We start from the raw sequence: 23604 nt of genomic DNA, 5'->3' as shown, positions 1-23604 counted from the left end.
CCCCCGCCGCCGTGCGCGCCCCCGCTGCGCCCCCGCGCCCCCCCCGGGGAGCGCCCCGCGAGTGGGTTCGGCGGGACACGCCCCCTCATTTGCATGTAGCGCGCTGCCCGGCCAATCAGGTTCGCCGCTCTCAGGGAGGGAGGAGCTCGGACAGCGCCCCCGCCTCTCCACGCAGCGGGTCCGGGCGCGGCACCCGAAGGCAGCGCAGAAGCCGCCCGGGCACGGAGCGCCGCGGTGTTACCGGAACAGCGGCGTCACCGGGAACAGCGGCCGCGCGGGGCAGCTCCGTGACCGCGCTGAGCGAGCAGCTCCTGCCCGGCCCCTCCGGCGGCAGCGAGCGACACCGCGGCCACGCGGCGCGGCCTCCCGGGGGCGGCGTGCAGCGACCGGGCGGAGCAAGCCGGCTCTGCCGGCCCCCGCTCGTCTGTGGCCGCACCGGGACAGGGCTAAGGCGGCCTCGCTGCATCCCTGGAGCCCCGCAGCCTGCCCCAGCCCGGGCAACGCTGGGGCAGAGAGCCCTGAACGCCCCGTGCGCAGACATGGGGCTTCCCGGGCACGGAGCTCCTGGCAGCACAACACCCTCTGTTACGAAATTAGAATTCATTCTGTTTTTGTCACCGTTAAAAGAAGGACACAAACCACTCAGCCTGTGCTCTCTCCCTCCCAAGCCCCGTAAAGGGGCCGGGAACGGTCATCGATGGCGGGAGGCCCCTGCGCAGCAGCAGCGCCGCCCGCCCGCCTCGCGCTCAGGAGAGAGCACGCCGCTCCTCCTCGTGGCTTGTGACGCCGGACACTTTCGATCACACTCCTCTAGTTACCAACTACAGAAATGATCCCTGAAAGTATAGTCCTGGCCTCGCTACGCCGCCTCGCCGGGTCCCACGGCCGCGGACCGGCCCCCAGCTCACGGCGACCCCCCGCTCCCCGCCCGGCCCCGCCGTTTTCCCCCCTCCCCGCGCCCCGCCGCGCCCCCGCCGCCGTGCGCGCCCCCGCTGCGGCCCCGCGCCCCCCGGGAGCGCCCCGCGAGTGGGTTCGGCGGGACACGCCCCCTCATTTGCATGTAGCGCGCTGCCCGGCCAATCAGGCGCGCTGCTCTCAGGGCCCCGCCCCGCGGCTCGGCTCAGCTCCGACCGGCGGCGCCGGAGGAACGCGCCACAGGGCTGCAGCGCAGCCGCACCCCCAGGAGCAGCACCTGCTGCTCACGTTCCCCAAAACGGTTTGAAAAAGGTTACATTTGAGCCCACAAGACTATCCATAGAGTCCTGTTTCTTGCGTCCAGAGACCACGCCTCGAGCTCCCTACTTTATACCTACTGCCTCCTTCTTGCTTCATGTCCCCGTGCTTTTGTGCTATCGGCGTTCTGCTCTTTGGATCTCCAAGTTGGAAACAGCTGTTCAGTAGGAACAGCAAAGGCAAAATAGAACCCCAGCAAGTACGTTTCATTTGCAATGTTCTTTGCTCCCTGTCATTAAAATTGTGGGTATTAAAAACGCCAATACCTAAGCAGTACTTTAAGCCCTTTGCAAGCAGAACTGAAGTTAAAAACCTTACATATGTATTTCTAGAGCAGACTTTCAGAATTTTAGTTTTACAGTACTTCAAACACTTCCTTATGGCTGAGGTACTATAAACCTCGCAACTAAAAACTTAGTCTTTCCAAATGGCTTCTCTTCATGATTCTTTTCACTTGTTAGTGCCATTTACCAGAAAAGACCAAAAATACTACCTTTCGTAAACATCTCCCAGTGACAAAACTGAACTGACAGACTGATTCTACCTGTTTACCACAAACGCAAGCATACAGGAGCAAGTAAACCTTTTCTGCAAGGACTTTTCTAAACTACAGCTTTACCTTTTTTCAGAAGCTTCTTCACCTTGACGCAGTTCCCCTGTCTGACACACTCATGCATCTGAGCTTCAGGGGAGTCCCCTCTTGTAGTCCCAAGCTGGACAGGGCAGGGAATTGGAATCGGGAGCGCGTGCGCCATCCTCTTCCCTCAAGACAACTAGGAAAGGCTGCAAATCGCCTCAGCAGGACTTAATTCACACTTCTGGAACGCCAGCAGGTGACCCTCAGTAGTGGCTGCTCCTTCCTTGGGGACCCTGAGAAGAGAACAAAGGCACGGAGCCCGACGGCTCGCTGAGGAGAGCCAGCCCCAGGGCCGGACACCCCGATGAGGGGAGAGGGGCCCAGAAAGCTGACAGTGGGGAAATGCCAGCACGCCTCTGACACCTGTGAGAAACAGAGGACGCTCCGACGGGCCGAAGGGAGAACGGAGCCCGCACCACCCCGCCTCAGGGCCCCCCGTCCCCTCGGCGCCAACCGCCCTCGACCGCCTCCCAACGGCCGCGGTCACGTGCCGGCTCTCCTCGCGCCTCGGCGGACGGCGCATGCGCAGTCCCCTCCCTCCTCCTCCTCCGCGTTTCCGGGCGCCCCTGCGGGCGGGGCCTAGCGCGGCCCGGTGGCGGTGGGGGGGGGGCGGCATGCAGCGGGCGGTGGGCAGCCTGCCGCTGGGTCCCGCGCTGCGGGCCAGGCTGGCGGCTGCAGGCTTCCAGACGGCGCAGGAGCTGCTGGACACCGGGCCCTGCGGGCTGAGCAGAGGTAGCGGCACGGGGACGGGGACCGGGACCGGGACCGGGCTTGGCCTGGCCCCGGGGAGCCTCCGGGGGGGTACGGGGCTGGGCCCGGGTGTTGGGGGGTGAGGTGGGGGCTGCTGGGGGCCGCCGGGGCTCGGTTCTGCCTGAGGAGTCGCGCTGAGGGGCCAGGGAACGGGGAAGTGTTTGGGGACTTCAACACTTCTAAGGGAGAAAACGGGCAAAAGTTCCCTCTCATTTCAAAAAATAAAATAAAATTACAAAAAAGTTGAGTGATAAATACAAACGGGACACTAAAAATTCAGAATATTCCCTCTCGCTAACTTCTCCCGTTGCACCTTTTAAACACAGTAAACTAACATAAATAGTTAGGAAGCTGTTTTGTTTTAAACAGAAGAAAATAACACGTACAGCTAGGAAGCTGTGTTGTTTGTTTTTTTTACAAATCATATTTCAATATGATTTGCACAGCCCTTGTAAGAAGTGCATCAGGATTTTTATTATTAGAAATTTTCCTATCTATGATGATCCGTTGTAGCACTTTTACCTGGAAGATCAAAGTGAAGTAACCAGATCCTGGCCTACCCATATATAAAGATGTACACGCGCACGCTTGTGCTGCCTCACTTCTGTTCCTAGGTCTGTTTCACATCTAAAAATAAGGTGTGGAGGTGCTCAGCCCCAGAATACCCCGAGTACTCACGGTACCAGCAGTAGGTGTCACTACCACTTAGTAGTCTGCAGCCTGACTTCGTTTTTCAGGGCCTTCTTTGCTTCAGATGAGGTTAACTTAGCGGTGCATTCAGTGCAGAATAGGTGCGTTGCTCTCCCAGATCCTGACCGTGTCTGTGAACAATGCTCTGGGCTTTTTATTTGCACAGTGCTTATTGCCACCGCTGCATCATTGCTCCGAGTTGCTTTGAAAATCAGTTCCTTTGAAAATCAGGTCATTGGTTCCAGAGATGTTGGCAAGCTCTGTGCACTATTACATTAAAAGAATTAATAACTTTGAGTTATGCATCAGAATTATCACACTTTGTCAAAAGAAGTTGTACTATCTGTACTTCAAATTGCTCTTTATAAAAATAAGGTAATATTTCGTGATTTTTGTCTCTTCTAGAAATTGGAATCTCCAAAGAAGAGGCACTGGAGGCGTTACAGGTTGTAAGGCAGGAATGTTCTGGCGATGCAGCAAGGACTGCTGGGGGAGCTGGCACCACCAGAAAGTGCACAGCGCTGGAACTTCTGGAAGAAGAGCAGGCGCAGGGCTTCATCATCACCTTTTGTTCGGCCCTAGACAATATTCTGGGAGGTGGCGTGCAGCTGACAAAGATCACTGAGGTCTGTGGAGCGCCTGGTGTTGGGAAAACACAGCTATGGTATTTTATTTTTAGATTACTTTTGTGCAACTGAGAATCACTTTTCTTTGTTGAATTTAACTATGATGAGAGTTGTGATCATTACGCAGCTTGATGATGGCTAGGCACCTTCCTGTTCCACGTATTCCTCAGCAGAAATGTAGTGAGGAGGGAAGATGCTCGTAACGAACGTGTTTATGTTTTTGTTTCCCGCGTCAGTATGCAGCTGGCGGTAGACGTACAGATTCCAGAATGCTTCGGGGGTGTCTGTGGAGAAGCAGTGTTCATTGACACCGAAGGAAGCTTTATGGTAGACAGAGTAGTGGATATTGCAGCCGCCTGTGTGCAGCATTGCCGGCTAATTGCTGAAGCTCATCAAGAAGAAGGTAATGATTCTGTGACATGTTTCTTTCTGTCTAGTAGGCAGGGATCTGAGTGAAACTGGTGTCTCATAGGCTGATATTTTACAGTTTGAGAGTTTCAGCAGCAGTGCTGGCTCAAGCAGTTCTTGCTGCCAGCCTTTTACTTCCACCGCTATGTATGAGACTCTGAACTGCGTCACTGTGACTGGGGCCATGCTGCAGGCTGAGCTGATCTAGTTTAAGAATAACTTTTTTTCTGATTGATGATTCGTTGGCGTTTTTTGTTTGTTTTAGGGATCTTGATTTATCTTTTTTTAACACGGATCACTTTAGTGATTGAATTTACAGCAAAAGCAAACACAGCTCTGCCGGGAAAACTGAAGGATAAGGTGTTGCAGTGCAGGGACAGGAAGAGCAGCTGAGGAAAAAGAGAAAAGGCAGAATTTCTTAAGGCAGCATGACTGAACGGTGCTTGAACAAAGATAAAAGGACACTTTTAGCCCAAGATAAATGGGCTACTTCCTGTACATTAAACAATGCATGATTAATGCTCACTGTTGTCCTCTAGTGGTGTTCTGGCTTGAAAATGATTTACAGGAAAAGTTCTTTTTCAGAAATTAATTTTTCATTTTTGGCACACTCCCTTGGAGGTTCCAGTGTACCCACGTGCAAGTGCTGAGATAGCATCTGCTCACTACCTCTCTGACTTTCCAGCCAGATGGAAGACATGTTTTCCACACTCTTTACCTTGACTGTTTCTCTTAACAAAGTTTCTGGGGTGTCTGCTGCTGTTGTTGCTGTATGTGGAAGGCATAGTATGGTGGAATGACGATAGTAGCAATGCGCTAGTGCAGATTTCTGACTCAGTTATTCATCTATTTATTCCCAGATCATCAGAAGGCTTTGGAGACTTTTTCTCTTGAAAGTATCCTTTCTCACATATATTACTTCCGTTGCCGTGACTACATAGAGCTTCTAGCACAGGTCTACCTGCTCCCAGACTTTCTTTCAGAGCATTCAAAGGTAAGAGTTACTGCAGACTTTCCTGAAGATAACGCTCATTTTCGCACTAAAAATTTTCAGGGATACTCTCTGGTATATTAAGAGTACCACGCTGGTACCTCATCAGCTTGGCTGGCAGTAATATACTGTCTGATGCCAGAGTACAAATGTAAAGCTTGTTTGCTTTTCATTCCTGTCCCGATTACTCCTGAAAGTAATTACCTTTTGCTACCAATGCTGCCACCATTCTCAATCTCAATTTTAAGGCGAGGGTACTGGATCTGTGTTGCCACAAAGGTTACATTTCCATGAGCACTGAGTTAGGAATCATCACACAACTGCCTTGCAGGTGTCTGAGCTCAGTGCGTGTGTGTGATGACTGCTGTGCAGGGGGATCAGAAGGACCTAGTGCCAGTTTTTTCTCCCTAGAAGATCACTGAGGACCAGAAGCATCCTGCACATCTTGGCATCCAGAAAGCGACTGTAACTTCTTTCCAGTACATCTTCTGTTGCTACAAGCAACGAGAGCCTGCAGCTTAACTCTTGGGTGGATTACAGCCAAAAAGTTGCCTAGCATCTAGTTCTTAGTGAAATGCTATTGCAAGGCATATTTTCTCCACCTCCCTTCCAGATTTCTAGATTCTACACAGCAGATCACTCCCGAGCAGGATTCGGGGAAGAAGACCTGTGCCTCATTGCAACAGAGCATAAATCAGTGTTGTTTAGTTAAATTGTTTTTTGCATATCATTTCCATTTTTGGAAGCTGTGATCTTGAAAGCACAGATGGGAGTCTTACTTTTGCATAGTGTAGTCTGGTATTTCCCTTTCTCTGCCAGGTACTAACGGTGCCCTGTTGTGTTTGCTCTTGTGGAAAGAACACGGCTTCATTAGCACAGTTACATTGGGCTGCAGTTCTTTGGTACCATCTGTGCTGATTATTGCTGCTTGGCCTGGAGCCTGAAATACTGAAGGTTGCAGGAAAACCATAAGACCTTCTGGTGGTTCCTTGGACAGGCTATAAGTGGCTCGACAGATTGCTCATTGCAATCTAGCTCTCATTAAAATTAGTTTGATCCTTCTGTGCAGATCTGGAGCTGAGACTGGGGACTGCAGGAAAATCTCCAGGTTTTAGGTTTTTTTAGGAAGGGACGCAAAGAGAGACGGGGGTAATACAAATTACTTTAAGATCCTATGAGTAAGAGAAACAACAATATTGTGTAACAGACTATGTTAGAAAATATCCTTGTCATAATAAACAATTCGTTAAGGTCTTTCAGAGAAAAACTGACGTGAAGGGTATGTGTTATCAAGCTTTTTCAAGTAGACTTAAACCATTCAAAGTGAGGCCGTGTTATTTGCTATTTTATAACAAGTGCAATGGGAAGAAAATAAACTGAATTACATCCTACCTGGATATTAATCTGATAGGCAAGTTACATAACTATGTATACATTCCCTTTTAACGTGAGTCATGTTTATACTGTTAAGCTGATTGTTCTTACAGTCAAAAATTATACACGGCGAAGATGAACAGGCTCATAGAAATGAATTTGCAGGAAGGAGAAAAATGATAACAGAAGAATATCTTATTTTAGTTCTAACTACTCAGTGTTCTTTTCAAATAAAGATTTTTTTTTTCAGTTGGAGCCCCAGGGCCATTTCACTGTGTTTGCTGCAGGCTTGTATGTTCCAGCCACAAAGCTACTTTCTACCAAATGAGTTAAATCAACATACAGAAAATGAGAATTTTCTTGTTTCTAGTTTGTTGCCTTGTACGTTAATGCAGATAGCCAAGATTTTAGAAACAACTTAACATGTGAACACCGTAAGGCAATCCATCTCCCTTCTGTATTTCAGGCAAATTTGGGTCAACAGAACAGCTACAACAAATTAAGTTAGTATAAATCAAAATCCCAGACTAATGTTTATGTAGTGTCTTGAGGGCGATGAGCCTGCAGCAGCATTGTGCTCAGCTAATGATTGCTACAAAAGCCATAATTCAGCAAAGCAAGCGTCTCCAGGCAGGACAGATACTCAGCTCCATTGCATAGCGTCTGGACTATTTTAAAGCATCTGTTAAAATGAATGCTTCCGAGATAGACGGGACCTTCAGAATGTGATGATCTTAACAGTGACTGCAAACAGCATGTCTTCTAGTTTTGGTTTGGCTCTTATTTTTTGAGGAAGAAGGTGAAATAAAGTGTTCAGGGAGAGCTGACTGAAGTACAGTTCTGTGCATAATACAGCACTGCGCTTAGCAAGCATACTAGTGTGCTTGGAGCTTGAGGCTCTTTACCCCACACTCCTTTGTGCAATGCTGATTGTCTGCAATAACAATAGGTTTTATCTGATACTCTCGTGGATGCCAGTATAGAAAATTATCACCTTATATAAAACATTCTGAAGCTGTTAAAAAGAGATCTCGCAGCTCTTTGTTTTCAGTCTGTAGGATAGTAATGGCAGTTTTTCCTTTTCTTCTGTTCTGAGGTCCGACTGGTGGTAATTGATGGAATTGCGTTTCCCTTTCGCCATGACTTCGAGGACCTCTCACTTCGAACAAGGCTTTTGAACGGTCTGGCGCAACAGCTGATCATCATAGCGAATGATCATAAATCAGCGGTAAGTCTGGGTAGGCTTAAATCACAAAAGATGCTACTTTGGAATAAATACGTTACAAAGAATTAAACCAATGTGATTTGTAATTGTCTGTAGACAGCAAATTAAAACTGCAGGAATGTCCTTTGCTATTATGTTTGCCAGTTTGATTGGTAAGTATAGATGGATCACACAGGCAAAACTGTATAGATGGAAAATGCTTGCACTTGCCAAAGTAAGTAAAATTTGAATAAAAAGCATCTTGTGAATCTTAATTAAATGGTAGTGTGTCTTTTTTTCCTATTGTTTCATATCGTCTTCTTCCATGATTTGGTTGGAAATAGAATGCTTCTTTAGTAACTTCTACCTCCAAAGCACACACGTTAAGACACATCAGAATATTTAGCAGTTACAACTACTCTTTGTTTAAAAATAAACTACTGTTTCAGCGGAGGATCTGTCCTTAAGGAGGAAAAACAATTTATCAGCTACAGTTTGGTTTGCTGTTTGGCACCCATGGAAACCCAGAGCTTCCTTCCTGGGCATTGTTTCTCCATCATTTATGCCAGTATGGAGGCCTGCAAGTGTGCAGCCGTGTAACCAGCAGATGGCACTCAGAAGCTGTATCTGTTCCAGAAGTTGTTTTGGCAAGTCTGTTACGGCACAGAAAAGCATTGTTCAGGAATTAGAGCTTACTGGGTCTCAAAATGGTGCTTAACACTGTAGCTGTTTCCAGGTGACTTGCTTCCTTGTCACCCACAACTCTCGCACGCAATTGGCTTTTGTTCGGAACTGCTAAAAATAAGCCTCCCCTTGTGCTTCCTCTGATAGCTGCAGGAAGGGGGGGAGCACAGCTCTGCGTTCTGCCTCGGTTAGGTGATGGTGCTCGCTGCTGAAAGAGTACCCCTTCTCCCCCATGACATTAATTATAAAGGTTCTTCCTTTTGGTGTGGGCACCAAGGGACACAAATGTTAAGTGACTGTTTCGTTTGCACAGCCTCCAGTTAGAGTGCTTTTGCTCATAAATTGGGTACCTGGTGACCTTGAAAGGGAGTGGTTGTCATTGTATAGTTGTTTTTTCCCTTGGTCAAGGGAAACATTTTTTCTATTGAAAAAGTGAGGAGTTTAGTACAAACCCTTGTTAAATAAACACTTGATTAAAAAAAAAAAAGTGATCAATCACAGAGCCTCAGAAATGGTTTAACTCAGTGACCTTCTTGTTAGTTTTTTGAGTTAGACTGTTTGCGAGCTACATGGAAATAAATTCAGAAATTGCTTGACTGGCAGCAGAGCTGGGCAATCTGAATGCTCTGAATGGCAGGAAGGTAATTTTCTTGAGTTTGTAAAGGTGAACTCAGTGGGTTATGCTGGGATGTCCAGAGCAGCCCTTCTCCAGCAATGAGGTGGGGAGCCTTGGGGGGGCTGCTGTCATCCATTTATGATGAGTTTTAGCGTGTGCCCCCTGTGCTCAGTGGAGTTGCTTGCTCTAGTGTGCTTTTCTACCTGTTCAAGTAAGAGTCATACAGCATGTCAAACAATGAAAATCCATAAGGTTTAAGATAGGTACTTTTTTTCTTTATTTTTCATTTTTAATGAACTTTGCAATTAATATTCCTGGCTCTTTTCTGTCTCACCCACCCCCATTTCTACCAGAGATCTAACCTAGACTGTCTGTGAACCTCCTACGAGTGATTTGTGCTGCGAAAACACTCCCCCGCTCTGTCTGTTCACTTTCATTCTGCTTTGTATTGTACCCTCTTGCGCATTTTTAGACTACAAGGTGCAGAAATTCTGTTAATCACTAGACTTATACATGCTTTGTGCAGCACCATCAAGTTCGTTTATGCCACAGTGACTGAACTCTTGTCTCTGTATAGAGGGCTCGTACAAGTCATGTGCATCTAAATACTGATCCAAACAGTATTCAGTACAAATACTGTAGAAGCTACAAGCTATGCAGAATATGTGTCTCTTGGGAAGGAAGAAATTTAGTTTGTTTACTTATTTATTTATTTTTAAGTCTTGAATGATAGGCTTAAAGGCCTTTCATGCACACTGAAAATACATTTTGCAGGCTTGTCTTATTTTGTTTTGGCTGTTGAGAAAAGATGAGGCACCTTTATAGTTTCTTCTTGTTAACACACTGCTTCGTTTCCATTGGCAAGAGTTTTGCTTAAGTAACTACTTTATCAATAAAAGCTTTTTACAAATCCCTGCCCTTCCCTCCCACTAGTATGCTGCTTTTCTGGAAATTTTGTTTGTTTGCTTCTGTTTCCAATTGTAGGTAGTTCTGACAAACCAAATGACAACAAGGATTGGACAAAGCCAGTCCACATTGGTACCTGCTTTAGGTAGGTGTTTAGCTTGTGAGTTGAAAACTGAGTTAATATTTCAATGCATGACTTCTTTTCTTTTGGCATTGTGAGCAAAGGAAATGAAGTTGCCTGCTGAATCTCTGCAGAGTATCGGAATCCGTGGTGAAACTGTTAGTCCCATCTGGAACTGCCAGCATTGGGTAACTCTGCAGTAGTGCTTATATATGTCAGCATTGTAATTATAATTACCAACTATTAAATTTTGTTCTAAATGCAAACATGGCACGCAGGTTGGAGTTACGGTTACATTTTTGAAAAGGGATTACAAATGTTAGATGTCATGTTATTTGAAAATTGTAGGAACTCAGATTGAGAACATTGCTGGACTTTTTTTTTCCTTTTGAAACAATTTTTAATACTTAACTCTGTATTACTACACCTATCGGTATCCCTTAAGCAGACTGAATCGCCCTTGAAGGGGAAGCACATGGTGCTAAGAACAGCCTGAGTAACTAGATTGAGACCTGCATCTAGTGTGATGCAGCCTTCCCCTGAGGATCTCAGGCTGTGGAGGTACCTCTGTTCCAGCTGCAGCTGTGTCAGCTAAGGAGGCCACTACTCCTGCTGGAGGTCACTGCCTCATCCTTTATGCTGGCTGAGCTGTTTATGTGATTGTCTCCCAATCCATTTCTGCCAAAAGTGGGCCAGGTAAGCTTCAGCTATTTAAGTAGTAAGTAAGCTGCTGGTAAATCAGGTAATTTAGGTTTAAACTGTCTAGTGAGTGATCATACAAAGAATGTAGGGATGGAGGTGGGAGCATTAAACCTCTAGCACGAAGGTGGTGATGACCAGGTTAAAGCACTAACAAGAACACGTGTCCACAGCCTAGTGGCTGCACACCTCAAAATACACTCCAGTTTCCTGAATTCCCTGAGAATCATTCACTGCCTCTCCAAAGAAATTTAAATTGTTTATTTTGCCATTACACTTGAACGTGTTTCTATTGCTTATTTGCAAAGGTGTTTCTTATTTGGTGCATGGCTGGAACTGTCTACCCATTGCTCTCTGCAGTTATGATGTAGAGGGGAGCTCTTTGTGGGATCCTCAATTACAGCCTGCCCATAGTGTGTTTAAGTGTTCTTTTTACAGGCTTCCATTTCACCCTGTAATGAGCAGAATGCCTCGTATAGATTCTTCTGCTGGACTTTCTCCCTGGTCACAGGGGAAAATAGAACAGTTCTTCTGAAGTAGAGATTTGGACAAATTAAGAGTTAAATGCTGAGCTTTTTCTTCTTGCAGGTCGTAACTTCACATTATTTTGTGATGCAGTGAAAGGGCACAAATTCTCTGACCACAGCTTCAGTTTCTGTGAACTAAGTAATGAACCCCTTGTCCTGGAGGGGAAGGAGAGAAAGGGGACAGTACAAAGGCAAAGATGTTCTCAGTGTCTGTACAGGCATTGAACCATTAGGCACAGATGTAAGATAAGATGAACAAATACAGATCATCTCCTTGGAGAATGTGGAACTCTGAGCTGAGGCATGCAGATAAAGCACCAGCTTTCAGTATCTGACCCTTTTTGTCATTTTTGCCTCTTGCTCTCTGATGTATTAGTTATTTTTGGCAGCCTTTCTGGCTATAAACTGAATTAAAGCTAACAGATTCTGTCCTTTTTAAATAGCCAGCAATGTTTGAGAGCTATTCTGTTTATTAAATCGTAGGGACAATAAAGAATATGAAAGGATTCAGAGCAGGCTATAATTCAAAGGCATCGCGTATTGTCTTGTGCATATTTTTACTTTTTACAAACATTTAATTTGACATAACCTCCTATTGACCATAAACTGATTGTGACTCTCACCAGAGTGTGTGTAACCACATGGTATTGTTGAACTAAATGGTATGTGCTCCTGCAAAATTGAGGGTTTGTAGCAGCTGGTAAAATATTCAAGCAAGGAGATGTTCTGTTCATTCTAAACAGCAATATCTCAAGTTGAGTATTTCAGAATGATACAAAGCTGTTTTCAATTTGATGTGAATTTATTCCATAGACTCAGTGCAAGTATTGAGCTGTTGGATTACAGTGTGACTTTTATGACCCTTTCTGAAAGGATGCTATTTCAACAGCCCCATCGTAAAGGCTAAAGAACCTTATACTCCGCTATGCTTGGTTGTAGCCAAAGAAACTATTTAGGAATGGGTCAGGAGCAAAACCCCATGTGAAATGAATCCTATTGCCTCCCCTACATATTTTTTCCCCCATTGATTTGTAAGCCCTTGACATTTCTAAGATTGTACAAAAGCATTTAATCTCTAAACTCTTACTCCTCTTCCTAGCAGAAGGGAAGTTCTTAATTATGAGGAAAGAAAGCACAGATGCTGCAAGGTATTAAGTCAAGAGCTTTATGGAGGGGCAGCTTTCTTTCCCACTAGTGATAGCTAAGCTGGGTGTTCCTAGACATTTCTACTTGATATATTTAGAAAGGAGGTCAAATATTAATCTGCAACCAGTTTAACTCAGAAATGTCATTTTACAGTAGCATACTTTTCTTATATTTGATAGAGTTGGAAACATTCTGGTGTGGAATTTGTACCCATTGTAAAATGTGTTTTGATCTCTGACTCAGAACTGTTATCTGGTCGCCAAAATCTCAAATCAAATACCATGGAGCGGGGTCTGGCAAGATGCCTAGAAGGCCTAGGTCTTCAGCCAAATCATGTTTATTTCTTTACCATGCTACAATGAGTACCAGAGCACATGGGGCATGTGGGCCTAGCGACATGATGGAGATCCAGTGAGTAAGTGCTGCAGAAGTTAGACTTGTGTGCAGGTGAATAGGAGAGGCTTGCAGCACTTAACCCAAATGATTCTCTTAAAATCTAATCCATCTTCAGACTACTGAAGGGATGAACAGAGAAAAACACCAAATAAATCTGTCTGTAAATTGACTGAGCTTTCTAGGTGTGAAAAAACAGTGGGGCAATTTCCCATGAAATACAGTAACATTCCTAACTTCGTTCTCTTTATATTTTTCTTTTCCCTTCACTTTTTTTTTTTGCATTCTTCTGTCAGAAATGGAAGACTGCTTCAGGGGCCCTTAATACTTTAATAATCATTGACTTTCTCCCAAAGCATGTATCCCAAAGGGAGTGATGTTTGCTTATAATTACGCCTAAGAGACAGAATATCAGAATCTTAGAGTAGGATTAAGACATACCCATTAGACTTCTTAAGTAGTAATTAGAAAAATCTTTTCTTCCTACTGCCTCTGTTTTCAAGATTTGTCTAGTACCCATCCTTTATTAAAAAAATTCCTGCAAATACAAAAAATATTGCATCAAACTTCCTATAAAATACAGTGGAGTACATGGGTTATTCATTGTCTCAGTATATTTGATACAGTAGTTGTGAAATCCTTGCACATATGAAAAAGATGTGGTTCGTTACTACAAGAAAAGTATAAACGGTTTACTCGTGGTGTTTTTTTGTTTTGTTTTTTTTTTTTGGAAGACTGGTCTAATTTCAGTTCAATTTACTGATGCTGCTGCTTTTATAGGAGATAAATAAAATGGCCTGTCATTTTGTGTTACCCAGGAGAAAGCTGGGGACATGCTGCTACGGTGCGTTTAATCTTTCACTGGGACAAAAGTCAGAGGTAAGTGAAAGTGTAGGCCAGTAAGGTGCATAGTAATACTGAGAAGTGTTACATTTCAGAGTCTTTTCAAACCAGCTCTAGTTGCCAAGCAGGGTTTTGAATTTGACTTTTGTCCTTGGTCTTCTATGACCCAGGCTATTGAGGCTTAAGAACTATCTAGTTCAACCTAAGATGGTGTCACTGAACTGTTCTGCTTCTCCTTTTTAATATGGTCAGCTTGTTGCAGTGCCGTGCCATGTCTGATCAAAATAGCCTAATAGCAGTTCCTTAGACCCAAGAATTCAGGATCTCGTGACTAGGTTAAAAAAATAAATAAATTACAGCTTGTCTCTGTCACAGACTTGTGAGCTTTCCTGAAAATTCATTCTCACTGTGTGTACTTTGCAAGCAGGGAGTAGAATTTCTTTGCTTCAGTCTTTTAGGCCCCGGTCAGTATAAATCTGTTTGATGCCAAAGAAAGCGTTCCACCTGCATATTAACTCTCACGAAGACACAACAGAGGCCCCTTAGCCTCAGTGGCAGCTGTTGGACCTTTCCACTTTTAAATGTGGCAGGATGGTTCTGAAAAACTGGACAGTTATGCAAATACTAAGTTACAGTGAGCTGTAGAGGGTTGGAAAGAGCTGCCTTATGATACAGAGTGGACCTATGGAAGATGATTTTAGAAGCCCAAAGGAGTGAAGATGACCCTTCTAAAAACAGTATAAAGTTCCATCTGCTGCAGTGAGGTCTGCTTTGTTTCCTGGTTCTTTCTATATTGCAAGCTCACTTCTATTTCTTGGACAGTTGAATTTGCCTTGTGTATAGTGTCACAGTGCTGCAACTTGAGACTTAGAAGGCTTGGTTCAATTCCCTAATCTTCTGCAAACAATGTACAAAAATGCTGCTGGAGTGTTGTAGTGCATAGTTCTGCTTGTTAAACTTGAAAGAGAAATGCTGTGACATTTTCTTACGGAATTTTGTTTTTCAAATTCTGAGTTTGAAGGCAATGCAGAATGATTACAGCTGTCTGTTTAATTTTGAATTAAATTAACACTGATTAGTTAACAGCCTTTATAAGGGAGAAGTTGCATCAACATGATGATTGCAGAATGAACAAAAGTTAATTTTGTATATCAGAAGTGAAGAGCTTCTTTTTCCTTCTGCAACAGAGCGAGGAAATATGGAGGTATAGGTTCCAGAAAGAAAGCCAAAGATACGCAAACGTGTTTTATTTACTGCACTAAATATGCAGCTAATGCGGAGCAGGGCCTGTGGAAGTATAACAATTTAGATTACAACTGCATATCTGTAAAAAGCAGAAGTAGCTGGCTTCTGTTGCATTTGTACATAAGTTACCTGTACCTGATGATCCATAGTGGTTTTGTTGTTCTTGGTTTTATATTAGGTTATTGAGGTGCAAAGATGACCATTAGAGAATCCATTTGTCTCTTTTTTTATTATTATTATTTTACTGTGCTTTGACTAAATGTGATACCTGTCTCTTTCTTTCTCTCTACTACTGGAAATGTGTCAGAGCTTAATTACAAGGGTTCTCAGTGCTGTGAGGAAAGATCCTGTTGAGTCAGAGGTATGCAGCAGAGCTCCAGCTGAGCGCTTGTAAAAGCATGGCTGCTACAGCTTCAGATTTAGGCTGTTTTGTAAAGTGTAACCCACCACTTACATGTTCTGAGGAATTCCCTGCGTAGCTAATATGAAGTGGCAGTGTTCCTCAGGCTGTAATTACGTGCTCTCTAATAGAATGGCACCTCAGGGAGGGGAAAAAAAAATAATTAACAAGATCCTTGGTAGGCTGTCCTGGAACAGAGAGAACACTTTCTGAATTGGCTTTGCATAAGTGTAGTTTTGGGCAGGTGGGCATGGCGCAGACTAGCAGCCCTGGAACTGGTTGAAAAATCTCTTGCTGTTGAGGTGTTTTGCAATCTTGAGTCTGTGTTATACAAGCACTTATTGGGCTAGGTGCTGTATAAGCAGAAATCAAGATACATTGCTTGGAATCTAAATGGAAAAAAATCAAAATAGTGTTAAGGCAGAAATACAAGAGAAATGATTTACTCAAAGTTATGCTGTATGTCAGTGGCAAGGTCAGGCTTAGAAATAGAATGTTTTGTTCTCATTCTTCATCTACTAGGTTCTATTGACAGCCTTGTGAAATACCTAGGAAAAAAACTCCCAGAAAGTTTTTGAATTCTTGAGAGTATCTCCCAACCTTCAGAGGTGAAGCAACAAATGATTGCTTAATGCAATAGGAAAGAATTGTGCTCAAGACCTTTTTTGTTTGCATTTTAATAAAATGGCATTTGAAATTAATTCAGAATTAATATTGTTCCAAAAAAGTGATGAAATACTGTGATGAAGCAAGACTAATTAGTCGTTCTTTGTTAGCAGGTCTGTATTGTATTTGAGCTGACAGGTCACACAGGGATGGGATTTTGGCATCCACAATTTATATGACCTATATGAAAATACACACATAAGAATTCCACTGGTCACCTACCCCATGATTGTGGGAAAACTTGGGTCTGATCATTTGGTTACTTGCAATTTTGTATTATTGTATCACTGATAATAATTATCTGTTTTTGTTTAACCAGGTTGGCAACGTTGTACAAATCACCGAGCCAGAAGGAGTCAACCATACCATATACCATTACAGTTAGTATTGCTTTTGGGATGGAGATACAGAAGTGTTAGATGTAAATAACTTTTCAGATACAGACAAATCTGAGAATGCAGCTTGCTTTCTTAGTGTTGCCTTTCAGCTTACTTGTGAAGGCAGCCAGCAATACTGGGATGTCTCCAGGTTAATGAATATTTCTTTTTAGAAAAATGTTCCAGCATGTTACTACTCTTAAGAGTTAAAACATTTTGATTTCAAGATCAAATTTACAGGCAACATGTATCCATCTCTTCTTATGCTATTGCTGCTTAGTTTATCTGCCCTTGATGTTAACTCTTGGCCTATGTGCGATTACAGAATACAGTCTTGCACTCTAAGCCTTCCTTTCAGGAGACCTCAGCAAGCCAGGCTGCTTTTTCTCTTGTCAGATTGTTTGTTTCCCTAGTGGCTCTTCTCTGCATCTGTTGCAGTCTGAATGTATTTTTTTAGGACAAGAGTGAGCATCAGATGTGGTGTTCCAGAGGCCTTAGCAATGCTTTATGCCATACATATATCCACATCTCTGCTCTAAGTACATTGCCTGATATAACATAGGTTGTACTTAGGTCTTTTGTAGCTCCGTCCTACTGGTGACCTTATGACCAGCCAGTACCTACAGATTTTCTTCTTCTGTCACTATTTAATGATGAGCTTCCAGCTGGAATTCTTATTCAGTCCTAGGTAAATTCTGTGATTTTCTTTTGTGGAGTGCTTAGATGCATATTAATGAGAATATATATTGTCTAAACTGTTTATAGGTTAAAAAACAAGCACTCAACTCTTATATCTTCAAATGTCAGATACATAGGTACATGCCATAACTATTTGCTGTGTGTCCTCATGGAAACACGTTGCCATAGCATTTCCTGCAGATTTTAATGCTGCCATAAAATGAGGTCTTCAAACTATTGAACAGAAATCTGATTTTTTTCCCTACTTCTAAATATATTCACCTGGATAGATGAAATACCACATATGTTATATTTTTTTTAGTTCTGTAAAGACTGGAAGGGTAAATGGGAACACATCCTAAGGTTGTTTAGATCATGTGAAGCAACTGCGCAGCCCTCTCTCTCCAGCTGCCAAACAAGTGGATTTTATCTTAGTTTAATTGCCTTTTCAGCTTTATACATATTATAAAACAGCTATGCTCTCTTCATCCATGTGAATGCACACTATCTTGAAATACAGTTGAGTGTGCATCCTAATCAAAGATTAGTTAAAACTTCAGATTATCCCCGTGTTTTTTTTTCCCTTAATCCTGTTGAGCTGCTTCAGCAGACTGTTTCTCTAAGTAAAAAAAATGTATTATCCCTGTTTCTTTCATGAAATTCAGGTCTAATAGTAACTGCTGTTATTGTTTCTCATTCCCATCTCAGTAGTTAAACTGGAAGATGTAAATATGTGTTCAGTGCTTCCAAATAACAAGCTAGCACATCTGTGTGTGCATACATCTATAACCAGCATACAAAAAAATATAAATTCAAGAAGCTCAGATCCTCCAAGATGCTTAGGCTTATACATGCTGTTAATTTCAGTGCAAATTAGATAGCCAGTTTGTCAAAAGTACCAAACTGTTCGGTGCCTGTATGCTGACTGAGAAGTACGTACCTTAGTGCCTGAGCTCTAGTTCTTTTCCAAGTGTTGGTCACCAGTCTGAGCAAGTGTGGAAGCTGTGAAACACGTACCAAATTAAATAATATTTTTCACAGGCTGATAAAGATTCATTCTTAAGTGCAGAATAAGAAATGTGAATTGATTTAAGCACAAGGGAGTAAACAGGTGAATCAGATGAGCTAAATTTCCCAGGTAGTATGACCTGATTATTGGATCATGAAAGACAGAGACACAGAATCTGTATTCTGGGTAGGAACTGTTGGTATTGCCCTGAAATTTGGAGAGTCTGCCAGACTAACAATGAGAATACCTTTACCTTTCAAGTCGTAACACCATCTATCTTTGTCAGTCTTGATGCAGTCTGTGGACTCCAGGAGACACTGAAGACCAACCAAAATGACAGTAACAAGTCTAATCTACATAGGTCCAAGTGGCCCTTTTAAAACCCTAGTTCTATTAGCCGTGTTCTCCCCATATAAAGATGACTATCAGGCTTTGCATATGCATACAAAATTCTTATTTTCTTTTTCACTGGAGAGAGGCTGTGTCTAGTATATACATGCCTTTAACTGAATGCAAAACATCCATACTAAGCAGCCTACTCCATCATGTCCTGGCCTTTACAACCATTGGAATGCTTTTACCGAGAGTCTGGCATGCTGGATTAAGTGGATTCTTGGCTTTGATCCACCTTTGTGCCTAAGGGAAATGGCAAAGATTAGATGCAAGCAGCAGTGAAACACTAAACGTGAAGATTCCCCATTATGCTATTTAGAATAACACTTGAGTTGCTTAAAATAGAGGGACTGCACAAGTTCTGCCCTTGTGGCACTCTAGCTGTTTGTTCCTTTAAAAAAATAGCAGACTGAGGTATTTAGAAATAGGAATATAGAGATAAGAGATTTAAGCAAAACATTTTGGTTGGTTTTGTCTTGGGTTAATCTTGGTGTGGGACACATTGGCATTTTATATTTAAAAAAAAAAAGTCACATGTTTGATAGTAATTCTAGCTGATTTTTCACACTGCACTAACCTGAAGTGCCAGCCTTCCTGAAACACTGTCATCCCCTCCTTGTCTCTACCTGGGCATTTAGGATCCCCAAAACAATTTCTTTTTCTGTTCAGCACCTTTTCCTGTCTTAAGTCTGTAGTGAGAGTCCTTCACCAAGCTGTCAGCAGGGCTCCCTACACAGCATTTGGAGATGGAAAGACAGTTTCAGGCTTCATATAACATCTCAATGTTATGTGATAATTGATGACATTTAACTAACCAATTTTTCCAGATCTTTCATATTTTAATATCTTTTAATATCATCAAACTGTGAGCTAATGCAACAGAAAATACCAGTGTTACTGAGCAAATTAGACCACCTTAAGCTTTCTACTGGGTAGCAGCATCTAGTTTTCAATTCTACGTTTAGTTCTTGGCAGTTAAAGGTTCTCAGCCCATTGTGTCCCATAAATCACTATGCTGGGACACTCTCTGCAGTCTGGAAAGACTGATTCAGATACACTGTTCTTAAAATGTCTCATCAATGTTTTCAGTTCATTAAATAGATGCATGAAGCAAAAATACCCTAGGTCTTGGAGATTTTCAGTGTTGTTTCTGAAAATGGCTGAGGTGATTAATAATCCAGCAGTCATCTTGCTTCTGTGGGAGTTTGACTTGAATATGGGCTGAAGGATTTGGCTTTTAATTTAAATAAATAGACAGCATAAGTTAATTTACAGAGAAGCACTGCTTTGCAGTCATAGGGGTTATTAATGGTAAAATGAAAATGCTAGCCTCACTGGTGAAAAGAAAGTATCTTTAAAAAGTAAAACCAGGAGAGGCAGTTATTAGTCAGTATGTGTGCTGAAAACCTTTCAGTTCTGAGCTTAGCCTGGTCTATAAACATTCTGTAGCTACTCAGCTAAAATAAACGATAGCATCATGCCTTCTTTATTCTGATCTTCTGGGAACTAGTTACTCATGCTTTATATCCATAGAAGTGATATCACATGATCTTACTTACATATTACAGCCTCATGGCTTCCGAGATGTGCAGCCTCCAGCTGTCACCCAAAACACGGAAAGTACTGAAATGAACCCTCGCAAACGGCCACGGAGAGAAGAGGAAAAATAACCGTGATTCAAAAGAGAGAATACAAAAAGGTGTGCTACTTGAGAACAGCTGCACAGAGAACAAGCAACCAGAGGTAGCCTGAGAGACTCTTTAACTTAAATTCCTGCTTTTGGACATTATTTTAATGTTAAAACTACAATATGAAAATTTATGTGGCAGAAAACTCCTTTGTGTATGGCATAATTTTATAATAAAATCTTTTTTATATAATAAAAGGCTTCTGCTTTTTTGAGATGGAGAATACAACTACTTTGAGTTTAAAAAAAAAAGGCAATGCGAGCATCTAGTGCAGTATGTTTAATGACACAGTTCTTGATCACTCATCTGTTTTTGTGTGCCTCTGAATTTTAACAAGGCTTCACACAGCAATCTGCTCACATGCCTCAAACCAGGGCAAAAAGCTGTGGAGCTGCTGATAGATGCTCTAAGATAAGTACATGCCTAAATGCTATGCCAGATTGGGGCATTAGCCCTTACCTGCTGCAAAGTCCTTGATCAAGGGCAGCCAAAGCACTGTTTTGAACTTCTCATTTATCTTGTAGTGGTAACGATAGAGACAAAAGACTAGATTTGAAGGACAAAAGGTTTAATCCATATGTTCCTATCTGGGTAAGTGAGAATGTTTACCATTGTTTGAGCCAAACTGCTGCCTAGCCCTTAGCTTCTCCTTTTACCAAAGCATTCAGAATGAAAATTGTGCATTTGGAGTCTGTTTTGTTTGTGGCTTTCATTTAACAGAGAGGAGACGTGGGCTTCTTAGACACCAGCAATATATTAGCAGCTCCACACTCTAAACCAAATTAATGAGTGTCCACTGAAAATACAGCAGGGATTTGTACTTTTTTATTAATAGAGAACAAATTGATGAGATTATTGAAGGAGAAGAAAGGTATTACAGTGCAAAACAGTAATTACTTCAATTGTGAGAAGTGTTTGTTTGTACACATGCACACATATGACCCCTTTCTGGCACAGTTTGATAATGTTATAGCTGAGGAAACTCAGCCAGCAGACTAAATGGAAAATTCAAGTTGTGGGAGTCACTATCTTTAATTTTTAATTTAGTAATGCTAAACTGCCTTTGCCTTAAAACAAAACTCAGTGCTGAATCTGAGTCACAAAACCTCTCCATTTAAAAAGCTGCAAGGAAGTGGCAGTGATTTTTAGATCATTATAGTATTTAGATATAATTTGCATAATAAAATATTAAAAGGAAAAGTAGTCAGTTGCCATACACCAAACTGGGCTCTATCAAAATTTAAAAACCATGAGTCAGGGAGAAGCTCTCAAGCAAGCATGACAGAGGAAGAAAAACGGCAGGATTTGTGACTCAGACAAACATTTCAATGCAGGAGACACAGGCAAACAAAAGGGTCCTACTGCATGTGATGTCAGCAAGCAAACGCTCCATTTGGGAATAACAGCTTCCTACGTAGCGCAGTGCAGGAGGGGGGAGCTAGCACAGTACACATGCTTACGTAGCCACAAGGAAAACCATCCATTAAGAATGTTGTGGCGATATTTTAAGAAGCACTGCCGGTTACTAGTGATAGCTGCCATCTAGCATGTTTGGTATTTATGGAAAAATCCATTTCTGTCAATTTATTGTCTTCTGAATTAATATGCTCAGCACGCCCTTCCATGTGCATGGAGAATAAGGATGTCTCCAATACACTATTAATTTCAGCTGACTGTTCTGCTTTTTATTTTGTTTTTAGTAGTGTACTGTCCAGAAGCCCGAGCTGAGATGCTGATCCTTTACACCAAGACAGATCATTTTGTCTGAGTAAATGTTAGATCTTCAATATTCTAGATGTCATTATCAAACAAACAAAAGAGTAGTTACTGGTTAACAGTGGAAGTTATAAAACCTTTAAAAGAAATATTGGAAGCTGTCTATGCTGAGGTTTTATGTGTGTATATATATGTATATAAAAAAATAAAAATCAGCTCTGCAGACCAGAACTAGAGAGAAGGATCTGTTGGCAGAGACAAAATTAGATTAAATGAGCCAGATTTTGTTCTCATCTGCTGGAGACAAGGAAGCTGTTCTAGGCTTAGAACTGCATATAAAGAAAGAATTTGACCACTGTTTCACCAATAAATTTTCCATGGCAAGTTGATATTTTCTTACACGTACCTAGAATTCTCTTGCATTTCAGAGCATCAGTGCACAACAGTGAGTGGCAGAAGACAATTTTATGACTGCACAAAAAGTGCAATTCTAACTAGCTGCTTCATAGCACTGAGTCAAAAATAAAATAGGTCATTTGGTTTGTTGCTTAAGTTCCACTTCTCTGAAAGGCAACGGCTTTCACTGTCATGCTGAGTTTAATATTATTAAGTTTTGTAAGGTTGACATTTACGTGTGGTGTAGGAACCTCCTCTGTCACCACAACAAGAACACAGTATCCACCACAAGACTTGGCAAGAAGAACAATCTGTGGTTAGGATGGGCTGCTTCTCAAGCCTAGAATCCTACTTTGAAACTCTTCAGTTTGGAAAGGGAAAAATAACAATTTATTTCTTCCTGATTTTACGTGTTCTGTGCCTTTTCCACTACGAAACACTGAGAAACCAACTAACTTCCAAGTAGAATAAGATTAAGAAAACCCAAAGAGGAAATAGCTTAACCGAAGGAAATAAGGTGTAGCCAAGGTTCAAGTTATGTGTTCAGTCTTGTATTAAAGTCAATTACCAACAGGTTGACTGATGTGGAAGGAGGCTCAGCTGCTAACCTGGATGTCAAATACAGTGTTCAGAAAAAAATATTTAAAATATAGCATCTATTTTGCTGTTGAATTTCAGTTACTTTGGGGGGAAGAGGGGGGACTAAATTTAGAAGGAGATTTATTCTAAGACATTTAATGGATTATTGACAAAAGTTGAAATCCTTACTGCCTGCTTTTGTAACTCCATCCTTTTTCTGAGCAAAAAATGTATGTAAGTTGGAAGAACAAGTCACTGTGTTCCAGCTTCCCAGAAGTGATTGTCTCACGATCACGATCATAATTATTTGAAAAGGCACATTAAGCAATATTATGCTGTTTTAACATGTATTAATTTTATATGAAATATGTTTAAGTTACAAGGTATGGTTTGATGCTTTCTTGTCCTACAACTGAGTACCATGAGGGAAATTAAATAAATAGAGCACATACGTTGCGGTATCACAAATATTACAACAGAATACATAAGGGAAATAATACTTCTCCTTACAGAAGGAGAAGTTAACCTACTGTTGCCAACCATTCCAAGTGCAGCCACCCTGCTGTAGGGGAATGCAAACCACCGGCTGCTGAATTTGGCAGTGTCATA

At 42.3% G+C, this 23604-nt stretch overlaps 2 protein-coding genes across 10 annotated transcripts in view; one reads left to right on the top strand and one right to left on the bottom strand.

Moving 5' to 3' along the window:
- The window catches only part of TEX14 (testis expressed 14, intercellular bridge forming factor), a gene marked incomplete at its 5' end in the record, with an annotated part of 28687 nt that extends 26694 nt beyond the window's left edge, over positions 1-1993 (bottom strand). For 8 of the 9 annotated variants that reach the window (XR_013941185.1, XR_013941186.1, XR_013941187.1 and 5 more), the window contains one exon: positions 1853-1988. Coding sequence is in view for 4 of the 9 variants with exons in the window: in XM_080563000.1 (XP_080419126.1) it covers positions 1853-1988 (136 nt within the window). Of the gene's footprint in view, positions 1-1852 lie in introns of all 9 variants that reach the window. The other variant, XM_080563004.1, reaches the window with a different exon arrangement.
- A 391-nt stretch (positions 1994-2384) lies between these two features.
- RAD51C (RAD51 paralog C) lies at positions 2385-20501 on the top strand. The gene is made up of 9 exons (XM_080563032.1): positions 2385-2602; positions 3716-3974; positions 4173-4339; positions 5205-5338; positions 7806-7937; positions 10198-10264; positions 13824-13884; positions 16479-16539; positions 20185-20501. The coding sequence occupies exons 1-9, from the start codon at positions 2392-2394 to the stop codon at positions 20284-20286; spliced, it is 1194 nt and encodes a 397-aa protein (XP_080419158.1). The 5' UTR covers positions 2385-2391; the 3' UTR covers positions 20287-20501.
- Positions 20502-23604: the final 3103 nt, after the last annotated feature.

This window comes from Anser brachyrhynchus, assembly GCF_964034855.1.
Source record: "Anser brachyrhynchus genome assembly, chromosome: 20".
NCBI classification, from domain to species: domain Eukaryota; kingdom Metazoa; phylum Chordata; class Aves; order Anseriformes; family Anatidae; genus Anser; species Anser brachyrhynchus.
Note: the sequence above shows the minus strand (reverse complement) of the source record. Positions and strands in the feature narration are given on the sequence as shown.

What these genes read in the sequence shown, in the direction of transcription:
- RAD51C (XM_080563032.1), top strand. Translation starts at nt 2,392, where the DNA reads ATGCGCAGTCCCCTCCCTCCTCCTCCTCCGCGTTTCCGGGCGCCCCTG. An exon ending in GTTGGGAAAACACAGCTATG is followed by an intron (nt 3,975 to 4,172) that starts GTATTTTATTTT and finishes TTCCCGCGTCAG; the next exon opens with TATGCAGCTGGCGGTAGACG. An exon ending in TTCTTTCAGAGCATTCAAAG is followed by an intron (nt 5,339 to 7,805) that starts GTAAGAGTTACT and finishes TTCTGTTCTGAG; the next exon opens with GTCCGACTGGTGGTAATTGA.